Below are 23,517 nucleotides of genomic sequence, written 5' to 3'. Positions count from 1 at the left end.
TTGGTAGCTAGTTTTTCTCATTTTAAAAAAGGGAAACTTCTCTGTGCTTTCACTGATTAATTATAAAATTTTATACTTCCGGCATTTGACAGAGGGACTTGCATGCTTTGCTTCAAGACTGTTCAAGACGTGAGTAAATAAAAGTAAACATTCATGATAAGTGGAAATATAATTAATGCAATAATATAGAAAAGATGTAGTTTTCTTTTTCAGATGCCTTTTTGTGGCCTGTGAAACAGGCATACAGTTTTCTTAGTAATGAAAGTTTTAAATCCTGATCAAAGAGGACATTGAAATATTGTTTAAATATCAAACTTTTTCTTCCCTTTCAAACACTTGCATGAAATTAATGGTTTGCCAGCTTGACCTCTTTATTTCACCATCTATTGGCATGAAGAAAAAGTTCTGTGATTTCTTATGCTGCTACGTTGAAGATATTGTAATTTTTTAATTTTTATTGAAAATCATATCAGGGCACTGATTATGTGGTTTTCTGCTGTGTACTTTTGATTCCTACCCTTAATCCTTCTTAGTAATGAAATTGAAGAGATTGTTACTTAATTATTTTTAGTTGAGTAAAAGGATCATGTAGTGTTCTACAGAAATGCAGCTATTTAGTTCAGTTGGAGGCAGGAATTGATTTTAAAATTTGTCTACAATATTTTCCCATTGTTATTTTCGTGGGAATTTTCAAATTCATTACTGCAAACGTGTGTATAAATACAGAGGGGAGTGTGTGTAGTATTGACACAGTACAATGCAAGTTTTACCTGCATTAGTTTAAGGTGCAGTTTTGCACCCTGTCTACTCCAGAAAAATATCCAGAATTTTTTTCTGAGATTAAAGGAAATGCAAATTTGGAAGTGTGTATGTACATGTATGCAAACATTGGAATAATTTTTGTATTCCCTGATTCTACATTTGGAGTCAGTTATTACATATTTGAACACATAAATATTAGAAATATCTAATAGTAGTTCCCAAATGCATTCCCCTGTGCTGCTTGGAAAATGCATCAGTAATTTCCTGTCACTGTAGTTTCTTTTCTCACCATGTGTGTGGTGTTGGATTACAAAACTTATTTCTCTGTGGCTCTTTGGAAGGAAATCTCAATACAAAATTCTCAAAGAGAAAGGCATGGTATGAAAAAGTCCTTGTATTTCAGTAGAAAGAGTACAAAAGGAAATTAACTGCCTGTTCTTACGGGATAAGTTCTCATTCATGTGAGCATATGTTGGATGACCATCTTGTCATTACCTGTTATATAAAAATAATAATGAACATAACAGTGCACCTATCTGCATTGACAGCACCCCTCCACCCATCGTCACTGCTGTCACACAAAGTAGGTCTTTGTTCCTTTGAATACGTTCCTCTTATCTTCCTGTGTATCCAGCTTCTCTGAGTCAGTTCTGTAGTATTCAGCAGCATTTAGTGTGTTCTGTTAGAAAAGTAAAATGAGCAAGAGAGTAATAAATGTACTGGATTATCTGTTTGTGCCACCTTACCAAGCACTGCGCAGGGTTCAGTGTCCCAACGCCACTCACCTTGCGTGTGGCAAAGCCTCCCTGTCGCCTCTGCCTTCAGCACGGGCCTTATGCCACTGCCAGAGGTAAAACTAACTGAGCAAACGGACTTGGGCACCTTACTCCGTACTGTGTTATGCCGAAGAGGTGGCTGAATTTCTGCTTTACAGTTTCTTCATCGCTTCTTCAGCATTTAAACTTTCTTTGAGGATTTTTACTTGGATATTTTTTAGGTTCTTCTGTTGATCTTTTTTTTTTCTCTCTCATTTCCCAAGGATTCACTTTGCTATATAATGCCAATAACACATTAGATTTTACAGATTTTTAGTCTTTAAAGAGACTATTAGATGTGCATTTGTGTTGTGCTTTGCTCTTTGGATTGGGACTTTGTGTATTCTGCTTATGGCTAATAATATGAAAAAAAGTAAGTCTTAGTTCTTCTGTCATTCATACTAAGTCTGTATGCAGTCAGTCCTTTGACTTCCCTAGTCACATTACTGCAAATCAGAAAATAATCATGTCTGTATGTAATTTTTTAACATGTAATGTTTTAATTGTTAATAATGTAGCTTGTGTCAGTGCATACATAGAATAGTGCTTTATCAGAAATATATAATTAATGCTTTCAGAAAGGACATATTAATGGGGTTTATTTGTCTGGTTTGCTTTGTACACAGGTTCTCAAAGGATTAACTTCAGCTGTCGATTCTAGGGATACAGTTCTTCCTAGTATCAGTGAGAATTGTACCTATAGATTTGACATTAGTTTAAGCTGAAATAGTAGTAGCGATTACTGAATGTTCTCAATGGATTGTCCGCTATTGATCTGTAGAGTTTAGGTGTTCAGGAAGAGTGATTCTAATAATTTGCTTTTATTCTGTGTATAGAAAAAGAATCTGCTTTCAGTCAATTAAAAAAAAAAAACACATAATGAATTATTTGTCCATGTTTAAATTTTAGCTGCTGGATCAGATTTTTGAAGATCTCCATGATCCATGTCTTCACAATATCTCTTGGATCCTCCCTACACTTTTTATTTTTATTTTTTAATACTACTATCCATTATTAAAGTTTGGCTTGCTTCCCAGAGATGGCACAAACACAGAAAGTGAGTGATGGCTCCGGTCAGCTGGCTGGATTGCACGTGCCTTCCATGTGACTCCAAAGCTGTCATGCAGATGGGGATACATTGTGTGTACCATTTCTAATGACAACCTTCACCATCGTATACATTTATTTACTGTTATTCACTTAAATACTGCTATGTTGCAATTTAGAGTCAGTGTAGATTCACTTAAAGCTTTTTTGGAACCAGAAGATACAGAGAGTGTTTCCTTTTTCTTTCATTATCCTGTTGGGTTCCTCTCTGTTTCCTGAAGTCTCTGTTATCCCATGTAGCTATTCATCTCATTTCTGATCATGAAAGGAAAGATTCTTCAAAATAATCCAATTTACTTTCTGCATTTGTTTTAAACAGTTGAGAACTTCTTACACGCTTAAACACTTCTTTTTTTTCTAGACTTCTGCGGTCTGGTGACATTTATTTAAAAAAACAAAAAAAGGGTTTACAAACAGAGTTAAACTCTCCTGCTAAAGTCCCACATTGATGATCATCGTTCTGTTGAGTCAAGTGCCAGGTATTCAAACCAGCTAGTCAGAGGGTTGTACCAGTAGCAAAGAAATCAGCAGGCAGAGTGTACCTTTTCAAATTGCTGCCTCTGAAAATTTTTATTGCTCTAATTAAAGGAGGTGGTCTGTGATAGGGGAAGATTTTGGAGTTATGGAGAACAGGAAGAGGTGATGTTGGGTACCTCAATGCTATTTACTTCTTCCAGAATCAATAGAATCAATGCTATTTACTTCTTCCTGTATTTACTGCTGTAGGGCTGAGCACACCTTCAGGGCTATCAAAGTATGTTTAGATAGCTCTCTGCCCTGTATTCAGAGACTAACACAGGGAATGCGGCTGCTTATTGCAGGCTGTTTCTCCAGTTCATGAATTCCTGGCACCCGTCCATATGTCATGCAGCTGCACTAGCCCTCAGTACAAAGTAAACCAGGTCTGCTTTGGCCAACTTCTCCATCACGTTATTCCCACTCTCCAGTGAAGTATTCAGCCTCGTATTCACCCATGTGATGACTATTCATTTGACAGATAATTATCATCATTCCTCAACAGTTCCACGCGAATAAACCAAACTTCTCACACCGCCAACCATTCCTGCCACTGTTCTGGCAGCATGAAGCTTCATGCTTCAATAATGCTCCATCATCTGAGGTGCAAGTTTTGCGTGAAATGGCCATGACCGGGGTTAGGAAATCCTTCCTTCCCTTTATTCAATACTTGAGGTTTTAGGAAAGGGAAAGAAGAGGCATCTGCCACTCATCTTTCCACGTGCTGATTTAAATCCCATACCTGAACTTGAGGTAACGGCATAACGGACATAAACAAGGTTGTTTCCTGCAACTTTGTACTCTAACTGAGAATATATGCTTTGATCGATTGAATGTTCAGGCATTACATTTCAGTATTTTCAAGTTTTTCCCAAGAGTTATAGAGATTTTAAAAAAATCTCAGTCCTTAAATCGGCTGTTGTAATGGATTTCTCTGGACTGTCAACTGAGTGGAATAAGTGGAATGTTGCTAGCAAATACATGTATTTCAATTTAGTTTTATGATCTCTTTAGATGACTTATAGGCATAAAATATTTGAAATGCCAACTAAGTCCTACTGAAGAAGCAAAAAAAAGAACATAAAGGCAGTTGTCTTTCTTTTGTGCAAATATTATTATTAAGATGAATAAAAGCCCTAAATAAAAAGTAGCTGCAATAGAATAGAAGCAGTTAGAGAAGATCAGTCATAGCATCTGAAATGGTTAGGGTTCAATACAAGATTTTCTATAACTGATGTATTTACTTGCTTGGTGTGTTTGGCAACATTCATGACAAAATTTTACATTATTTGTGTTGTTATTTCTTAAAAGTCATCCTCAAAACCTGCTCCACTAATCTGGCAGTTAGGATTTCAGCGAGATGGTCTAAGGAGGCAGACAGCTGTATTAAAAAGGAAAACATTGACTTGTGAAATTTTCTGGCCAATATCTTGTAAATTTTTCTGTAACAGTTCATCCAAAGGTTGCCTCTCATTCAGTGCTCTGGTTATTGTCCTAGCGTCCATCCATTCTTTCCCTGTTGTTCATACATTATCCATTTTGAATAGAAATAAAGCAGAGAGATAGGGGAGAAGGGGTGGGGAGAGGGCTGTACGCTGCTTTCTGAATGTGGTCGTTGTTGAAAAGACCGTCCAGGGAAATAGTTCTTATTAGCCTAGTGAAAAGGGTTCGCTGTACTGTAGTCACTTTCTTGGTTACAGCACTGTAATTCTCTGTTCATCTTTCTCGGTATTGGGCTCTCCCAGTCCAAGCCTTTCCTCCTCCTTTCTCCCTCCTGAGGAAGCTCCAGCGTTAGGAGATGCCTCCTCCTGGTTCAGCACTCAGTCTGGCAGGTGCTGGCTGCTGGTGCTAAGCACCATCTGAGGAGAGCAAAGTCAGTGCGAGTCTTGCTCTTAAAACGGTAATGTGGTTTAAGTTCCTACAAACATGTTTTGATTCAGAGCCACTTCTAGATTTGCCACTTGCATCCTTTGCCAGTCACCCTGATCAGCTGTGCTCTTTATTTCCAATTTGCTCTACCACCGCTGTGTCTAATATCAAACACAGTGTGAGATGGTGCAGCTCAGGAGCTGGTGAGGCAGCTGGCAGAGAAATGAGATGATACTGAGTAGTAGGTAATGTGAAGAAAAACAGAATCCACAGGTGACTTGTAAAGGGGAACTGTTTCACATGAAGACTCTGAACTCAGCATGCTTGCACAAAACAAATTTAATAGGAAAAAACAATGGAAAAGGGCTTTAAGGTCTGTTTAAGGCATAAAACTGTCTACTAGATAGAAAAGAGGCTTTGGACAAAAGGATATGTAAATATTCTTTTTTGTTGATCCGAAAACAATTCCTTTTGAGGCTGGATAGAAGTTTGTATTTTTTACTGTAAAATAGTTAACATTGAGGGGGGAAAAGTAGGAACTGCACTCTGTAGACTATCACTTCAGGTCACTCCAGACTGCGGAGCTTGTCACAAAGGGAACATCTGTTACATCCATTAGGTTAACACTGTAAGGTTTATATTTACCTGTTTTTTACTCTTTTACCCCACCTTAATGTATATAGTAGAGTGTGTGTGTGAACTGTGCATTTCAGTATATGAAACAATTGTTGCTACAGTCCTTCCAAAACAGCAGACAGTAAAGTATGCTTTTTTGGAATAATACCCTAGGAATTAAGATAGGGATTGCCCCTGTTCGGCAGCAGTCACCCGTGGCCGGTGGCTCCTGCTCTCAGGTCCCCAGTCTAAAACAAATTTGTACTTCCTCCTCCTGATTAGCAATGGCCTTAGTATTTGAATTGATAACTGCACAGATTCTTTTAGCAGTATATAGGAATCTCTTTGAATGCAGTTTAATACGCAGTTGCTCTCATTTTTGCTCGACGCTGGTATTTCCCTGGAGTCTTCATTTTGAGTGTTCTCTCCCTTATGTGTCCCCTTTCTGATCATGGTTTAATTACATTTTAAATGCCTTCTGTGTTACTGTCTCCACCACCTCAATTAGTTCACCCCCAACTGTGTGAATTTTTTAGTAAGGAGGCACGAAACATTTGCAGCAATACTGAACTTGAGCTTTTCTTATCTGCCCGTGGCAGGCTTTCCTTCAGGGCATGGAAGAGTCTACAGGGCTGCTGTAGGCTAATCTGTTAGTGAGATATCTTGCCCTTTTGGTTTGATTTATTTTCTGTGGGTTAGAGTACTCTCAGCTGCTATGGAGGCTCATAGCTTGGCTTTCCCAAGCATCATTGATCAAGCAGCTTCTTTGCAGAGCGAAGAGTTATGGTGAGTTCATAGGCTGCCGTGGCATGCTGCTGAGCCGGGGTCGTGGGAGCAGAGTGTGAGGGATGCCACGATGATGGAAGGCTGGGGCTGCGCATTTGCTATCCCACCAGAAAACCGCTCAGCGGCAGACCTCAGGAAACGTTAGAAGTTGTTTCTGTGTGGAATGCTAACACCGTGGTTCGTTCTGCCTCCATTTTTCAGTCGGTTAAGATCCAAACTAATAATTTCATTTTCTGATTTCCGTTTTGAGGATTTCTCTAATATAGTCCATTGTTTAGTTACCAGTTTCTAGATATTTCATGTTAGGTAATCAGCCTCCTAAACAGCTTTATATGCATTAGCAATACAGTTGAATCCACTGATTTGACGATGAAGCCAACGTTATGTTTGCATTAGAAAGAGCCGGTGCCTGCCTTCTCATTTTCAAAGAGCAGAAGTCACATTTTAATGTTTACCAGGCAGTGACTTGTTATTGGCTAAGTATCAAGTATATGGCTGTGTCTGACTGAAAGATAAAGATAATAAGATACTGTGTGGTTAAACCACAGGCTGGAGTTTTCCAAGTCAGTGCCTAGAACAGCTACTAAAATGAGTATTGTACACCTAAATAAGCTATGTAGTATTTAGAAACAATTAGAACTCACATTAAGAAGGTGCAAGGTAGCTGAAAATGTCAGGAGCTCCAAAAAATGTAGCCAAGTCCTCCTACCCACATTAAAATACTAGAATTATCTCAGTATAGTGGCTTTGTTCTTTTGTTCCCAGAGTTTTGATAAATTTTGTCGATAGATCATGCAGACTCAAAGCACTTGTTTAAACTTAGTGGAAATGTACAGCAGTCTTTGATTTGGTGTGCTTTGGAATTCGTCTCGTACTTGATTCCCTTTGGCATAGATCAGGAACCGTGGTACTTGTTCCCTCTTTCGGAGCTCCACATCAAATGGCGAGATGAAAAAGGAGATGAAAACAGCACTTGGTATTCCAGACATCTGCCCCTCCTAAAATACAGGGACTTGGCCATCTTGTAGTACCTCTTTAAGTAGATTAACAACATAAAAACAAATGCTATCAGATTAGTTTTGAAAAATGTTCTTGAAGTATAGTCATTGTTCCCGTCTGTGCCCAGTTTCTCTACCTTAACAGCTCTCGATTCTGTTGGTAACATGTAATAAGCTAGGAATCTCAGTTTATTGTACTGACATAAATGGCTCCCATTTTTATCTTTCCCATTATGCATTTTGGGGTCAAATATTTTTTGAGAACTGTTTATTTAACTTGAACAGTAATGATGCTATGTGGTGTTTATGCAAGATTATCACAGTGTGGTTTTGGGGGCACATGTCTGGAATGACCCCACTATCTTCAGCTGAGTTACTTGGACATATCTTGGTGGTATCAAAGCAAAAATACGACCCCATTTTGTAGCTAATGAGACAGAATATGGTAGTCTTTATAGTTAAAGTAATTTATTAATGAAATGTAGTTAGAAGAAATAATAGTATCTGGAAATACTAGAAAATCTAATAAAGATGCTGGAAGGAAATGAGTATAAACAGTTGTAAAATAGTTACTGTGACTATATATATTAAAAATAAGAAATTTGAAAACATTAATTTCTGTCAAATTGCTTTAATATTACTTAAGCTGCAGTATGGCTGACCTTTAAGTTTGACCTGCCGTTTTTGAAATCCCTTTGGTAAATTGAGCACTTGAAGAAAGAAGGGGATAGAAGTGGTCAGAAGTTTTTGAAGGCAATTTAATCTCCCATTTCTTGGTCAGATGGAACATTTGTTAATTATCCCCTCAAGAGTTTTTTGGGGAAAGAGGTGTTATTTGACTGACAATCTGTATCCTCGATTGGCTAATCAAATGTAGTAAATGTGCCAAGTTGTCTTTCACATGTTGTTATTGATGTCAGATTGGCAACTGGGAGTAACTGGAAGTGAATGGAAGTACTAAAGGGTGTGTGTGCGCTGTGCGCACTTGTACATGCACAACACGCACACTCGCTTGTTCCAAGATGAATCAGAAGAGTACATTGTTGGTCTGGATGTTACTTGGGTGGTTTAATCTAATTTCAAGAAAGTGCTGCACGAATCGTAGATGTTCATGTATTGAGATCATGTCTGCTACATGTAAATTTTTGAAATACAGAGCGAGAGACCTGGAAAAAAAAGAAGAAAAAATGCAAATATGTGCACCCCTAATCCAGAAAAGGACAAAGTCAGTCTGCTTAGCTGTCCTAAACTCAAGTAGGAGCTATCTCACAGTCTGAGTTGATTTTTAGTGGGAAAGGTGATTACATATTAAAAAGCAGTTAGTGAATATCCAGGGCAAATGGGATATTTTAGCATTTCATTTTTAACAGTGAAACCTTAATCAGTGTGGATGGGTTTTTCAAAATCATGAAAACAAAGTTGGATATTAAGCTTTATTCTTAGGGGCATAACCCTGCCTCTTTTGAAAGCGTCACCTGGTATTAAAATGCTTCTTAGTGCTCTGCATTTGACGATAGCAGTCCTTGCTCAGTAAATGGACTTTAATACTCTTCATCAAAAGCCTTGAGCAATACGACCACTGAAGGCCCTTACAACCTAAGTTGTTTTACGATTCTGCAATTTTACATTTATATCTTTCTGTATCTATATTTATGGATATGTAATATTTCATGCATATATGTGTGTGTGTGTATATATATACACACACATATGTATGCATATATAAAAACGAGAGAGAAAGAAGTACAAAATGAAGTATGTTATTCTGCAGATGTCAGATATCACACCAAGCCAGTGGGTGAAATTCTCAAATCTTGTCTTCATTCGACATCCCTCTTAGCAGTGGGTGCTCGGGAGAGGAACGAGCCGCACCCGCAGGGCCGGCAGCGTTCATGGTCCGCAGAGGTTGGCGGCAGTGTGGGTCTGCTGCCTTTGCCCAGCAGACCTGGTGGCACTGGAAGCTGGCAGGCTGGGGTTCACCAAGCTTTAACTGAGTAATCAGAAAGGGACAGTTTTCAAAGAATTAAATAGCATTGTTCTGGTTCATTCTGTTTCCTGACTTGTCCAAAACTACAGCAGAGAGTTCACCCTGCGAAGCCAGCAGTGCCTGTCAAGGTTTACGAACGGTCGTTCTCGATGCTGCTGCCTTTTGTCTCTCACTTGCAGCTTTTTCTCTTTTGATTCCTGATAGCAAATTTTCTGCTCTGGATTTCTAGCTGATTCACAACAAAAAAGGAGAGGATACATATGCTGATCTTGTCGGGGCGTTGTTGGTTTGGACAGGGGACGATTGCTTGGATAGAGTCTCCTCTTCCTGCTTTGCCTTTTTTTCACCCAAGCCCAGCCACACGCTTGGAGGTAGCAGGACATGGATGGAAAAAGCAGCACCCTCCTATCCTACATAGTATTTGCCCTAGCGTACTGGCTGCTTACTGGGGTTTGAGAGGGCAATAAAACCTCACTTAGGTACTCGTTTCTGTGACTTACTACAACAGAATAATTGCAAAAAATAAAATACAAAGCCTGTTGGCCAGTCACGTACAGCCTTTGTAGAAAAGCCCTGAGATCCAAACAAACGCTAAAGCGAATAAACGTCTCGCGCTCCGGCTCTGCGGGGCTGCCCGGGGCGCCGCGTCCCGAGGCCGGGCTCCTCCGCCGCGCTCGGCCGCTGCCCGCCGCGCGCGCAGGCCTCCGAGCTGGCGGCAGAGCCCCTGGCTGATCCCGCCTCGCTGGACATCGCGTCGGGCGAGGGCTGCGCAGCGCTCCTTCGTAAAAGTCTCCTCTTTTTTTCTTTTTTATATACAAACTTTATGAAGTCCACAGAATAAGACTGTGACTGGTTTTAATGTTGAAAAGTTAATGAAAAAGGGAAAGGATCCATTATTTATTGCTTCCTTGAAAGCGTGACTTACCCACGCATCCAGAAGTGCAAAGCTTTTGGTTGGAAAAGGGTTTCAGAACCAAAGAACATTAACATTCTTGAATGGGAATGTTTTTCTCTTTATAATACAGTTTTTGGAGAAAAAACAGATTTTTTTTCATGAAAATTCTCCATTTCCTAATACATTTTTGCATGTGGAAAATGAAATTGTAATTAAATGTATTGTAAAGCAAGTTTATCCAAACTCTATTTCAGCTGTAGCGTTTTAAGAACTTCATTTTTCTTCTCAGATGATAATGATGTTCTTTCTCATCTGTGATAATCAGATTTTTTTTCTTCTTTCCCTTAATAGAGTAGAGTTAGTGTGGTCATTATTTGCGATTAAGTAGGTTTCTTTTATCAGAAATTTAGGTTAAATGCTACCTCCTAGTGTTTGCTATGGTTTTATAATTCTAAAATTCATTAGAGGAGATACTTATGAGTGCCTGCGGTAGAAATTTCTCTTTAACAAATTCTGTGTGAGTGGAAGTATTTTACATCATAAAGCCACACTTCAGCAATGGGAAAGGCCTGAGCCAGCAATCCTTAAGATGTGTTTAAATTTGAAGAATTAAATTCCCAGTCTGATAATCTGATCTGATAATGACAGTATACATCTACGTTGTATCTCCAGAAGCCTCACCTCTGGCATCTTGCTAGTGACCCTTAAAAAACAAATCTTTAACGTTGTAGATTTCTGATGATCTACAGAAAGAATATTACACTTCTGGAGGAAGAAAAAGTTGGTCTGTGTCCTCATAAGATCAGGATGGATGCCATGCAGAATTTGAGAAGTACATTTCCTTATTCTGTTGATTTTAGCAGTAGTTAAAAAAAAACAAAAATGAGCAGCTATCTGAGAACTCTAGGCATGTGTTGAAAAATTGGTGCAGCTCTGCTCCTGTCTTCTTTCTTAAGTTTGAAGAATTGGATTGAAGAAGAGAACAGAAACATGTTTGCCATGAGGCCTGGGGTACAGCCTCATTTTTTGATTCCTCTAGGGAAGGCCCTGAGGAACAAAGTTGCTTTCCTTCTCATAAATTTCTAAGACAGAGTCCTCTGAACATGCAGACTTCTCTGCTAATCCCTTAGGTGCCTAATCTGCAAATTTCATGAAACTCCTCAGTGCTGTTGCAGACTCTGACTCCCATTTTAATCTCTCTTTATTTGTTATTAGATTATTACTATTATTATTATTAACTTTCCAGCACCTCCGGTGGTAACTACAGAATAATATAGGAGAATAAACTACAGTTAAGGAAATGTAAGGAGAAGTTGAAATGCAGTAGAAGAAAACATATGCTGTAGTATGCATTTGATACGAAAGTATAAAAGCGCAAATGGCATATTTTATATATAGAGTATTTACCTATGTGTAATTGGTATATCAAATTAATTTTCTGTTTTATTAAAATAAATGCAACTTTAAATCTGTTTTGGACTGCAATAATTGTGTAGCTGGTGATAAACAGAAGACTTACAGAGCAAATTAATAGCCAATGTAATGTGCTTTTCCAAATTAATTGAATTTTGGTCTCTTTCTCAATGATTTTCATATGAATGCTTACTGAAGTTTAATGTCTTTCAATTATGTTGTCCCAGGAAAGATGCAGCATGTTCTCAACATGAAAACAAGTTTTTTTAAAAAAAAGAAGACTTTGACTAAATGAAACGTAAACAGAAAAAAAAAAAATCAAAAGTTTATCTAGCTGGTTGTGTTATGCAAATGACTTTATGGAATAGCTAAAGATCTCTGTGCATGTAATTCTTGAGTCCAGTGTATAGCCAGTACACCATGGTGCTCAGGTGAGAAATGAGAAATTTTAAGGGCCGTTGAACACTCTGAATTTTGTGGAGTGCTCAATAGCCCTCAAAATTTCTCATTTAGGACGGTGCATATGTATTGCTTCAAAAATGAATGTGAACTTCACTTTCTCCATTTGATTTACATCTCTCCCTCCCCCTTCCTCCCTCTCTCTCAATCATATTATGGCATGAGTAGCTGCCCTTACTTTCTGCTCATTTTGAAACATATAAAATATACTTGCTGATTAAGCTATTGGCCTGAGTTCAAAGTGGGAAACCACATACGCAGGTTCAATGATACGTAGCACACTAGAAAATCCTATACCCTAGGATAATCTCAAAACCTGAGCGCTTGGGGGTTTTTCCCCTGCATTCCTGTTGTCACTCCTTCAGGCACTGGTTTGGTAACTAATGTAAAAATAACACTATTCAGGTTAATACAATTTTTTTTTCCTGTAATTCCTTTCAATATTGTTCAGGATCTTTATAGAGAATCTGACAGAGGATCGGCTCTCTAGACTCCAGTAGTCGTGTTATTCGCAAATAAGTGTAAAAGACGAAGGAGACTGGCCAGAAATGAGTAATACAGATTTAAATTTCCAATATATTTTCGTTTGCTCCATGCTCTTCAGCTAATCAGGCTCTCTGCCCCCCAGTTTCTGTTTACAAATTTACTTTGTAGTTTTACTGCTGTGGAGACAGAGCAATTTTTACATTTTCATTTAGATAATTGATTTTGTGTGTTTTTGAGGTTTTTTTCCCTCAGAATAAAAAAAATTGAATACCAAGAGTTAAGGATGAAATAGATTTGTAAATATATGAAGTTAAAAGAAACTTTTAAAATATGCAACTCATCAAACTATTCCAGTTTATAAACAATCTTGTGTTTTTGTGACAGCTGTTTCTTTAGCTGAACAGGTAAGTTTATTAAGCAGTAGGTATTATCATTTGTCATTTTTTTATTAATAAAAAATGACATTTTGCCTTAAAGGAATAGGAAAAATTGAAGGGAAGTTTCTTTATGGTCGGCTTTGTTTATTCACTAGTTTTGTGATTCTCTTATCTACTTTGTTTTGGCAGTCCTTTTTCTTTATGCTAGATATTTTATTTAAACAAATATTTCTTTATTTACTCTCCTAAGCCACATTGAAATCAGCCACATTCTTGGCAATTGGCAGCAATGTAGAAATTCCCCAAATCCTGCAAGTCCACTCAAATTTGCAGAACTACTGAGTTGAAGAGCAGGACCTCCATGCTCCCTCACTTGCTTAATTTTTTGGTGCTGGTGCTGGAAGAACTGAACAGAGGCGCACAGAGCGGAGCTGACACACAGGCACGCCTGACCAGTCGGAGGACAAGGGAATAGTCCTGAAGATGCGCTGAGATGAATGCTTTACATCAATATGAAAATCCAAACTGTAAACTGTTTCCTGAACCGGTGGCTGAGCTGGTGCTGCCCTAAGTCCCCGCGTAGCGGGTGAAGGTGCCTGCAGGGAGGGAGAAGGCAAAAGCTCTCGGCAGCTCCCTGGGGCGCTGAGCGGTGCGGCGGCAGTGTCACGGGGCCGCCTGGCTTGCCCGGTTCCAGTAGCACCAAGAGCAGCTTAAAGGGTAGCAAAGGCACTGTTGTCCAGGGGTAAAACCTCTCTTGGCTGCTCCTCTGTGAAGGTTTTGTTCAGGGAAAAAACACCTTGCATAAGGACAGGAGGAAAGGTTCTGTTAATTGAAATGCTAATTTTTTTTAATTGGACCCAGACTTCTTTCCATTTCCTGATAGCATAAAATATTATACATTCCTTTATATGTTGCTTTGATTTTAATATTTTAACAAAAATTGGGGATGAAATAATTGTTTTTAACCTTTAACTTAGAATGGGCTATTCCGCCAGGCCCCAGGGATAAAATCCTATCGTGATCTTCCATATAAATTCATAATTGCAACCTTTTTCCTCTGTCCATAGTTTATGCAAAAACTTGAATTTTATATTAATATTTCCTCATTCTTCTTCTGAGTGTGTCTTTTTGGTAAGACTAAATCTATCATAAATCCACTTGAACTTTATCTCCTTGTGGAAATAAGTAGTATTTTAGGTAACAAGGTTAGATATGCAGACTAAGAGCAGCCACTTTTGGCACTCTGAAGTGCTTTTCAGAAAATGCATCCTGTGGGAGTTAAAATACTACAAAAGCTTGTATACTTAAGAAACGGACTATTAAGGGAATGCATTGTGTTGGATGTCAGTTGAATATGAGTAATAGTATAAAGAAGTCAATTTCTGCTGCTCCACCAGAAAAAAAATAGCTAAAATATTGAATATGCTAGCTGCTACATTTTGAATTAACATACAGACCAAAGGGTAAATTCTGTGCTTTGTAAACGTGTAATCGAATTGGCATTTGGGAGATTTACTTGGATGAATTTTCCTGTTGACTTCCGCAGCTGCAAGCGGGCAGAAGCTGGGCTGCAGGCTGCGGGTGGCAGGCAGGCTGCCCGGGGCGGGCGGCAGGACGGGGGAGGCCCGCAGCCCCGCTCCTCGGGGGCCTGGCGTCAGCCGCGTGGCTCACGAAGTTCCTGCACCGCTTGTAACTCCCTAACTGGTGAAAATAAGGCAAAATCTGCTTCAAAGGGAAAGGAGGTGTGCAAAGTGGCTCTTGAGATCACAGAATGCGTCTTAGTTGACAGAAGAAGAAATAATCCAAGAACCGTGCGTTGCTGTAGTACTTCACACCACTCCAAGTTTGAAAACGAGAGTCAAACTGTTCTCTGAGAGAACAAAAAAAACCCGTCATGGGACAGGTTCATTGCAGGTTGTTTCTGTATTATGGGACAAGCCGTAAGGGACTCGTTGGAGTTTGCACCAGCAAACGAGCCTTGCTTCTTTTGGGTCCTGCGTGCGCAGGAACAGAGTCGGGCCATTATGAAGTAGGCGCGTTCTCTTGCTCCAAGCTGAGCAATAGTCTCAGCTGTTATGAGGGTGAAATCCAAAAATCAGTGCGATTGTTCTCTTAGAGTATGCCTGTTTTAATCAAAATTGAGACCATTATCAAGGCTGGTAATGAATTCTCTTGGCTCTCCTCTATTTCATGAGGAAATAATGGTTTTTCAATATAATTTTTTCTTAATGTACTGCAATAAACTATCATTCTTTGGAAGTACCCTCTCATTACTGCTTATACCCGCTAGTGTTTTTAAATACAGCTCTTCAAATGGATGAGCCAAACTTGCTTTCCCTGAATTTTAATGGTTTTAGCAGATAAATCTTAATTTTCTTTGATAATATATTTCTTTAAATGGCAGTACTCATTATTCCCCCTTTTCATGACATCTGCTAAAGCATGTGTTAACCATCATAACTGTTTGATATAGTGAACAATCTGGGCTTTATCCCTGCGTGTGACAAGAGGTAGTTGCATTGCTGGTTGTGAGCTACTTGCCAGCAAGATTTAGCTTTCACCTTTTTTCCAGAGCTCAGGTGTAGTATGCAGGGTGAAACTCTTGTCGCTTTTTTATGGCAGTTCATTTCATTTAAGCAGAACTTTTAATCAGATGTTTTCCAAGAAAGCATTTACTTACCGTTTTTGTTACTGAAAAATGTATGATGAATTAGTAACATCCACAACCTCCCTTTAAATGCACAATATAATCTTTCCGAGGTAGAATAGAATGAACCTGTTTATCTGATTCTGTCTTTATTTCATTAATAGTGGGCTCTGTATTACCAGTCTGCTGCTGTTGTTGGCTTTTTAATTGTTGGCTTATGTATAAGTCTTTTTTTTTTTTTTTTTAATTTAGTCAAGAAGAGTAAGAATTGGCACGTACCATTTGAGTTCATGTTTTGTATAAAGATCGTTTGTATTCATTTTGTGTTGTGAAAAGGAAAGTAGAAGCTAGGAGTGTAGTGCGGTTATGATGGTTGAGTATTCAGCATCAATGTCTGCAGTGTTCATGTCATACAAAGATTTGGCCCATGTTGTCTAATTAAACCAAGTAGAGCTTGCTTGTTGTGAATATAATACATAATTAAAATGAAACTGAAATAAGGCACTATATGAACAACACTATTTAGTTACATCCGGTAGCATTTTGTGAGATTGCCTCTGTGTATGTCTCCAATACCCAATGAGAAAATCTCAGAAAAACAGGGCTTTTCTGGAGACGAGATGTTTTGTGTTTGCTGTCCTTGCCACAGGCAAAGGACAGAAATGGAGAGTTTTTCCAGCGGGCCCTAGTAGGGTTCAAGATTTCTCTTGCGAGCATCTGTGTAGGACGGAGAACCAGTAGAGGCCAGTCATGACCCCCAGCTTCCATACATGTTTGCCGTCCTGCCTGGTACCCCTTGTACCCCGTGTCTTCCTTCTTCTGCCGGTCAGCATGAAGGAGCACTGCACCGCAGTGACAGGTGAAAGCCTTGTGTGAGTGATACGCGCCTGACGCCAGGCGTTGCCCCTGCTGCCTGAGCTGTGCAGCTCCTTCCCACCCATCTGGACTGCTTTGTCCAAACCATCTCCATCAAGCCTCAGAGACCCCCTCAGGGCATTTGAGAGACTTGGAGAGCAGAGGTAGGGAAGGCAATGTCATTCTGGAGCTTCACAAGTGTAGGGCTGGGACCAAGTCCTCCTCCTGTGGGTCCAGGGCAGAGAAGCGGGGAGAGCGGGGAGGGAGGCCTCTGCAGAAAGCCTGGTGCCCAGCTTGCTGCTCCGGCCGCCCTGGTCTGGGCAAGAGGAGTGGGGCAGCGACTGCTGGTGCTGCTGGCACAGGCCAGCCCTAGCAGTAACGCTGCCTCCTCAGCCATGGTGCCGCGGTGACCTTGCAGGACCCTTGCATAAGGCCATGGTCATTTCTTTCTGTTCCCTGTCCTCCCATTTCCCATGCCCTCCCCAAAACATGCTTCTGTAGCAAAGTAATTTGCCTGAGCGCTGAGCCAGCTCTTGTGGGATGTCACCGCAACAGAGACCTTCAGGATAGCGAAGTAAAGATACACAGATGAAGTGAAGATTGAGCAACCTCAGTGTGTGATAGCTTAGCATTAGGTCTGTAGATTCTGGTCAAGACCTTCAGGAGAATACCAGGGCTTTTTGTTACCTCTGAGAATATGCTTAAAATGAGAACTGTTCCTCTCACGGGCTGGTAAGTGGATTAGTCTAGCAAATTAAGGCTTCAGTTAGGATGACAGTAGAGGAGAGTATTTGGTTTCAGTCTCCATCAGTGCCCCTTGTCTCTAATGTTTCTTTTCTAGAAATTGAAAAAAATACTGTATACGTGTTTGAGATTGTATTTAGTCTCTCAAGATGGCATCCCAGGTCTGCTGTTCAATTAGGGAGTACGGCTCGGTAATCCTTATTTAATTAGAGCTCCTTGTCGTGCTCCCTGGGAGCTGCACTTGTAATTGGATTTGCACAAGTGAGAATATGCAGAGGCCACCTCAAAGGAAAGTTGTACTTTGCCTGTGTGCGTTGCTTACCCGGCGTTCTGCGAGACTGTTTCCTCTGCATATTCACATTACGGTTCCTGTCCACCTTCTGTTTTTCCTCGGAGTTCTGCTGCCCTGCACTTACGGTGTTTAGTAGGAATAACGGACGCGTTGAGCACTGTACAACTCTTTAATCCCCGATTGCTTGGTGCTGTGAGAGGGCACTTGTACAGTCCTGGTAGCCACTGCTCTTCGGGGAAGGTCCTGTAGTTCACCAGCACTGGAGAGCCAAAAGCCCTGGTGTGAATATGCAAGGAGAGCACTCTCAAAGAACGCCTCCCTGGTGAGTAGCCTTTCTCTTCTTCTGTGTTTAACCGAAAATGTCAGACACAATTTTGTAAATTCCCTATTTGCAAATACTGAATTCGTTTCCCCTGTGATAAAAAATATTGAGGAGGTTTCTGATTTGTGAGATTAATTTTAAAAGTGTTTCCTTCATAGCAAAAAAAAAAAAAAAAAAAAAAGCATTTATCTGTCTTTCTAAGTCTTTAATATTTACTCATTTCAGTTGTAAATTGATGTGGTACTATCTGCGTGGGTGTATGTGTAAATACACATATTTGAGCTATAATATATATCTCTATCAGACAAAAAGGCACGATTACAGTGCAGTCATGTATTTTAGAGTTACACTCTTCTAGATTTTATTGTATTTAGACTAGATCAGATGGCCACGAGTCACTGACCAAGTCGCCTGTCCAATAGGATTAACAGCGTTAATTCTCAAAACAGATTCTCCAGAAGAAAATCAAATGTATATTGCTTTTCTAAATCTGTTTCTGCGTCTTTCCCTTGCAGACATGGAGTTCTGCGAGCCTCCCCACATCCTGTGCTCGGGCTACCAGGCCGACGGGCACGGGGTGTCCGAGCACAGCTACCCTCTGGAGGTGGGCTCCGACGGGGACACGGAGACGGAGGGTGGTGCCTCGCCGGACCGTGCCCTGCGCCTGTGGATGAGGGGGATGAAATCGGAGCACAGCTCCTGCTTGTCCAGCCGGGCAAACTCCGCCTTGTCGCTGACCGACACTGACCACGAGAGGAAGTCTGATGGGGAGAATGGTAATAGAGAAATGCATCTACTGTACTAAAACAGAAGTAGTACTGAATTTGGATCTTTCTCTTTCTCATTTATTTTCATTTTCTTTTTTCTTCCTTCCTTCCTTCCTCCTTAGGTCTCCATATTTTATGAAAGGTAAAAAGGTTATTTGATACTTGTATTGTTTTTATAGCATAACTTACACTTGTCTTTGCACTAAGACAAAAAATAAGACAGTGGTTTTGTTAAAATGTGTAATTCTTCTAGAGACAGACTACTTTCCAATCTTTATGCAATAGGAAGTTTATCAATTGAATTTAATGGCCTATAAATTAGGTTCTAAATAAATTCCTGTTTACGCATTTATATCACATATATTTTGTGTACAATCCATCCTGCACATGCTGGCTTCTGAGCGCAGCTTTAAGACTCTCCCATCAGGTGACTTCAAAGAGACTACTGGGAGTCCTAAATACTAGCTTCAGCTGTCAGTTTGGACTAAGACTCAATTTTGGGCTAAGACTTCTGGGCTATGCTAACAAGAACTGAACAGGTCCCTTTCATATCTCATTTCTGTGTTTCTCTGTGTACAGAAGGTGGGATTTCAGCTTAGATTTTTAAGTGTTTGTTCTGTTCCAGGATTTTTTCTGCTTATATGCTTAGTGTGTCACAGAAGGAAAAAGTATGTTTTAATTGCGTAACAGAGGGGGGAAAAATGGAATTATTATTTATCTTAATGCATCAAGATGAAAATAATGAAAATCTGCTAAAAATATTTCCTTAAAGAACATATAGTAAGTAAACAAATTTATCATGTTAATATCAACAAGTTCAACTTATTTCTTAATTTCTGTGTTTAATAGCTGCATTGTTAGGGCAGTTACGTTTTTTAAGTGGTTAAGAAGAGATCAGGGAAACAGTGAAAATGGCCCATGTGACTTCAGTGTTAACAATGTTATAGTTTAGTACATCCATAGTAATAACATGCAAGAGAGTAGAGTTATTAATGACTAATGAAGCACAACCTTTACTTAAACCCCATAGTCTTTGTGATGCTAGTAGTTTGAGCGGATGTAACTGAGATCAACACTATCTCTACAGCTGTAAAAGTGAACTGATGATTGTGAGGGACTTTTTTCAGTCTGTTTTTTCTCCTCTTTGTCAAACCCAGTGTGTCAGTGTTCTGGGTATGTGCCTGCTCCATCTGCTGCCTGCTGCTGTGAAAATACATGTTCTAATGTAGAAAAACAAGGTTACTTGGAAATGTGTACATGCTACACTTAGAATAGAATATCAGTATTTAAGACTGCTAGGAAATTTTAAGTACTGGGTCAAAAAATCTAATTTTTAGGCTTTGACCTATATAGCTTATAGTACCTTCTTACTCTTAGGTGGTTCATGGAGGGTGCATATTTCCTCTTCAGTTTATTTATAACATAATATACTTTATTATGTATTCTGAGTAGCCACATTTGAAAATTTACTGGAGGACTATTTTCCTTCACAGGCATATAGACCAGCTCTGAAATAATCACTGTTTAAACACACTCTCCGGTTGTTTTGGAAGCATTGAACAGATTGCGTGAAACACCAACATTCCCATTTAAATTAGTGTTGTCAATGTTAATGGCAACTAATAATAGCCTATTAGTGCACAAACTGCCTTCAGCTTTGCCTGAGGCTAAGCAAAATGTATTTTAACTGCAAGTAATGAATGGCCAGTTTCTTGGGGATCGTTGCTTATCTCTGTTATGGTAAAACTAGCTCTTTTTTAACATGAACAATGTTACTCTACGATGTGTGAATGTAGATTTCCAACAGAAACACTACAAAACAACAATATTAAATATAGTTACTTTATTTCATTGAAGAAGACTGCAGTTACCCTCCATTTGGTGGAATGATGGTATCTGTCATTGCAGGATTTCATTGGTTTTGTCTCTGAGAGGACTGAGCTGATACGTGCTCTATGTTACAACATACTCCAATATCTACAGATACATTTTTAATTAAATTACAGTATCTTAGAATGAAAATATGGGCCTGAAACTGCTTTCATAGTGCTTTCTACTGCTTTTGAGAATTGTATGAAGATGCACTATTGTGTTGTGTTGGGTTTGCTTCTGTTTTTTTGTTTATATGAAGTAAACATTTGGTCCAGGAGAGCATATAACCCTGATTTCTTTAAAAAAAAAAAAAAAAAAAAAAAAAAAAAAAAAAAAAGCTGCTCTTTGGTCATATATCTCAAACTAAATCATATGACATGGGACTGCATCGTGCACTAGCCCATGTGTGAATGAGACTGAAGTTCTTTTTGCGTCCCAATACTCTTCCCCGTTAAATTGTTCATGCAGTCCATATGTTCTGTTTCACAACTGCATAGATATCCTGTAAAGCAATGTATTGTATCCCAAGCTTATGCCATGCAATGCCTACTAAGCATTTTTGAATCATGTTTGACTTGTTAGCACAACCATCCGCTCTTTTACTTTTAGGCACTGTATCTCAGCTGAGAGGAAGTAAGGAACTTGAGCCATCTCTAAAATAACAAAATTTTTAGCCTGTTTCAGGTTAAGTTGGATTGTGTTGAACTGCTTTAAAGGCTTACTTGTTCGACTTGGCTCTGACATGGACTTAGATATTTTTATGCAATTAATTACCCTTCTCTACTAAATGATGAGACCAATAGCAGAATACTAGCTTCCAGTGTAGTATGAAATGCATACTCATTCTTGGGGATAGATTCATGCTCCATTCCTTTGGCTGCACAATTTTATGAAAACTAGACTTCGGCTATAGTTCTCAACAGATTTTCTGAGATTCGTAGGCAAGAAATGAGGATGTTTGTACAGGCTGAAGTATGACTAGATTGATTATGGAATATCGCTTTGGGGTGCTTGAGATCTGGGCACGGGGTTTCTTTTTAATAACATACTTCTCTTTTTTAAAACAAAACAAGGGAAAAAATTAAAAAATAAATGCTATACACAGTTTAGAGTTTCCTTTTTCATGCAGAAATTATTGGGAAGCTTCTTAACATCAGCATTCAGGATCAGATTCTATTTGGAATAATAAATGTTTTAATAATATCAAGAATTTTAAACAGCAGATTATAAAGACAGAATAAAATATTAGCCATATGTTAATAAGTAGAAGTAGTAGAGAAATAAGGAACACTTAAGATAAGTTACTTTCTTGTGTTCACATAGTGAATCAGCAACAGAATCAGATGTCCCCTAATTCTCACTCCTGGGACTAAGTTTTGATTTAAAATATGCCAGTTAAAATCACGTATAACTTCACTGAAGTCAATATAAGTCAATTCCGGTGAGATCAGAATTCAGTTCCAGCATTCTAACCTGGCTTGCACATGCCTGCCTTTATAAATCCTTATTGTACTAGGTTACAGATCAAAGCTGAGCTTAATGACACAGAAACATGTAAGATTAATATTGTATAATTCACCTAAGTATTTGTTTTATACCTTGGGAGCAATGGTCCGTTTAATAGAGCTCTTGACTCCAATTCCCTAAATCTTGGGGGGGGGGGGGGGGGGGGTGTTCCATCCTTTGATTGCTGGGCAGGTGGGTGACTCTGAGCAAGTCACCTCAGCTCTTTGCACTTCAGTTTGAGGATCTGTTAAAAGGATAAAGATGCTTAATTAATAAAAGAAATGCTGAAATTGTGAATATGCAGCTTTGTGAATACTGTAGTTTTTCAAACATGGGGAGAATTTAACTAAGGACAAGATTCTGATTTAATTTATAGTGTGTGTCAATAGACCTACTGTGAAATCACCCCTGTTTAAACTAGACCTGAATTCAGCTCTTCATGGAAGAGTTGTGTTTTAATGCAAGACAGTGAGAGCATTGGGATTAATGTTGCTGTTATTTACTATTCTTTTGTAAACAAGTCAGTCATTAAGCTGATCTCTCACTTTCTCATTTCTCCAGGAAATTATTGCCAACAGCTACATTATAATAACAATACGTATGCTGAGAAGAGTTACGCATGTGATTCCCTGTGCAGGATTCTGCTTGTAATAACGTGGCTGTGTCTGAAGTATTTCCATTAGCTTTGTCCTGTCACTCTCTATTTACAATGGAGCAATTAAGAAATTGAGTTACTAATTTGCAAGTAGAGCAGTTAGGTCAAATATGTGTAAGTAGCCTTGAAAATATAAAGGTAAACATTCGTCTTAATCCCCTTTTATCTGGATCATTTAATATTTTCCTCTCCATTCCTAGTGTTCCTTGTTGTTGTGGCGTGGATTGTATGTGAAGTCATGGTCATGCATTGGATGTTTTCAGTCACCCACAGGATTTGGACAACCACATAGTTTACACAAAATGCAAATCCCTATGGTGAAATCTCTTGAATTTGTGGAGTTTTAAGATAGCTTCTCAGACAGTTGACATATTCTCTAAGGTATTTGATAGAAAAGGGCCATTTTCCTCTCAATACAAGACTTCTTTTGCTTCTGTCGTGTTTTTTCTTTTCTAGTGCTTAAACAATATTTCTATTGGTTGCTTCTACTATATTCATTATTGTTTCAAGTAACCCTCCTCAGTGTCAAAGGAAGTGCATGAATCTCTGCAGTAACATAGCATAGTTTTGGGGAATGCTGGAGTATACATTTACACTTAACTGCTCTGCTGGAGTTAAGAGTATAAGATGCTTTTTTCCTTTAGAAATGTTACTGTCCCAGAGGAAAAATGTAAGTCATCTGAATTGTCTTGGGTAAGTATGAGATGCTTCTGTAACATCACCTCACCTGTAATATTGTGAAAACCTTGCATTCATGGAATTTCATTTCTGA

General features: G+C 39.0%; 1 protein-coding gene across 1 annotated transcript in view; it reads left to right on the top strand.

The window, feature by feature from the left end:
- Positions 1 to 23,517, top strand: part of TENM1 (teneurin transmembrane protein 1) — a 250,817-nt gene that overhangs the window by 11,668 nt on the left and 215,632 nt on the right. Inside the window, exon 2 of the mRNA XM_067304283.1 lies at positions 18,461 to 18,721. Within this exon, the coding sequence (XP_067160384.1) occupies positions 18,461 to 18,721 (261 nt within the window). The remainder of the gene's footprint in view (positions 1 to 18,460; positions 18,722 to 23,517) is intronic.

Source organism: Apteryx mantelli, chromosome 13, assembly GCF_036417845.1.
Source record: "Apteryx mantelli isolate bAptMan1 chromosome 13, bAptMan1.hap1, whole genome shotgun sequence".
NCBI lineage: Eukaryota > Metazoa > Chordata > Aves > Apterygiformes > Apterygidae > Apteryx > Apteryx mantelli.
The sequence above is the reverse complement of the archived record's forward strand: the minus strand, read 5'-3'. Positions and strand labels throughout refer to the sequence as shown.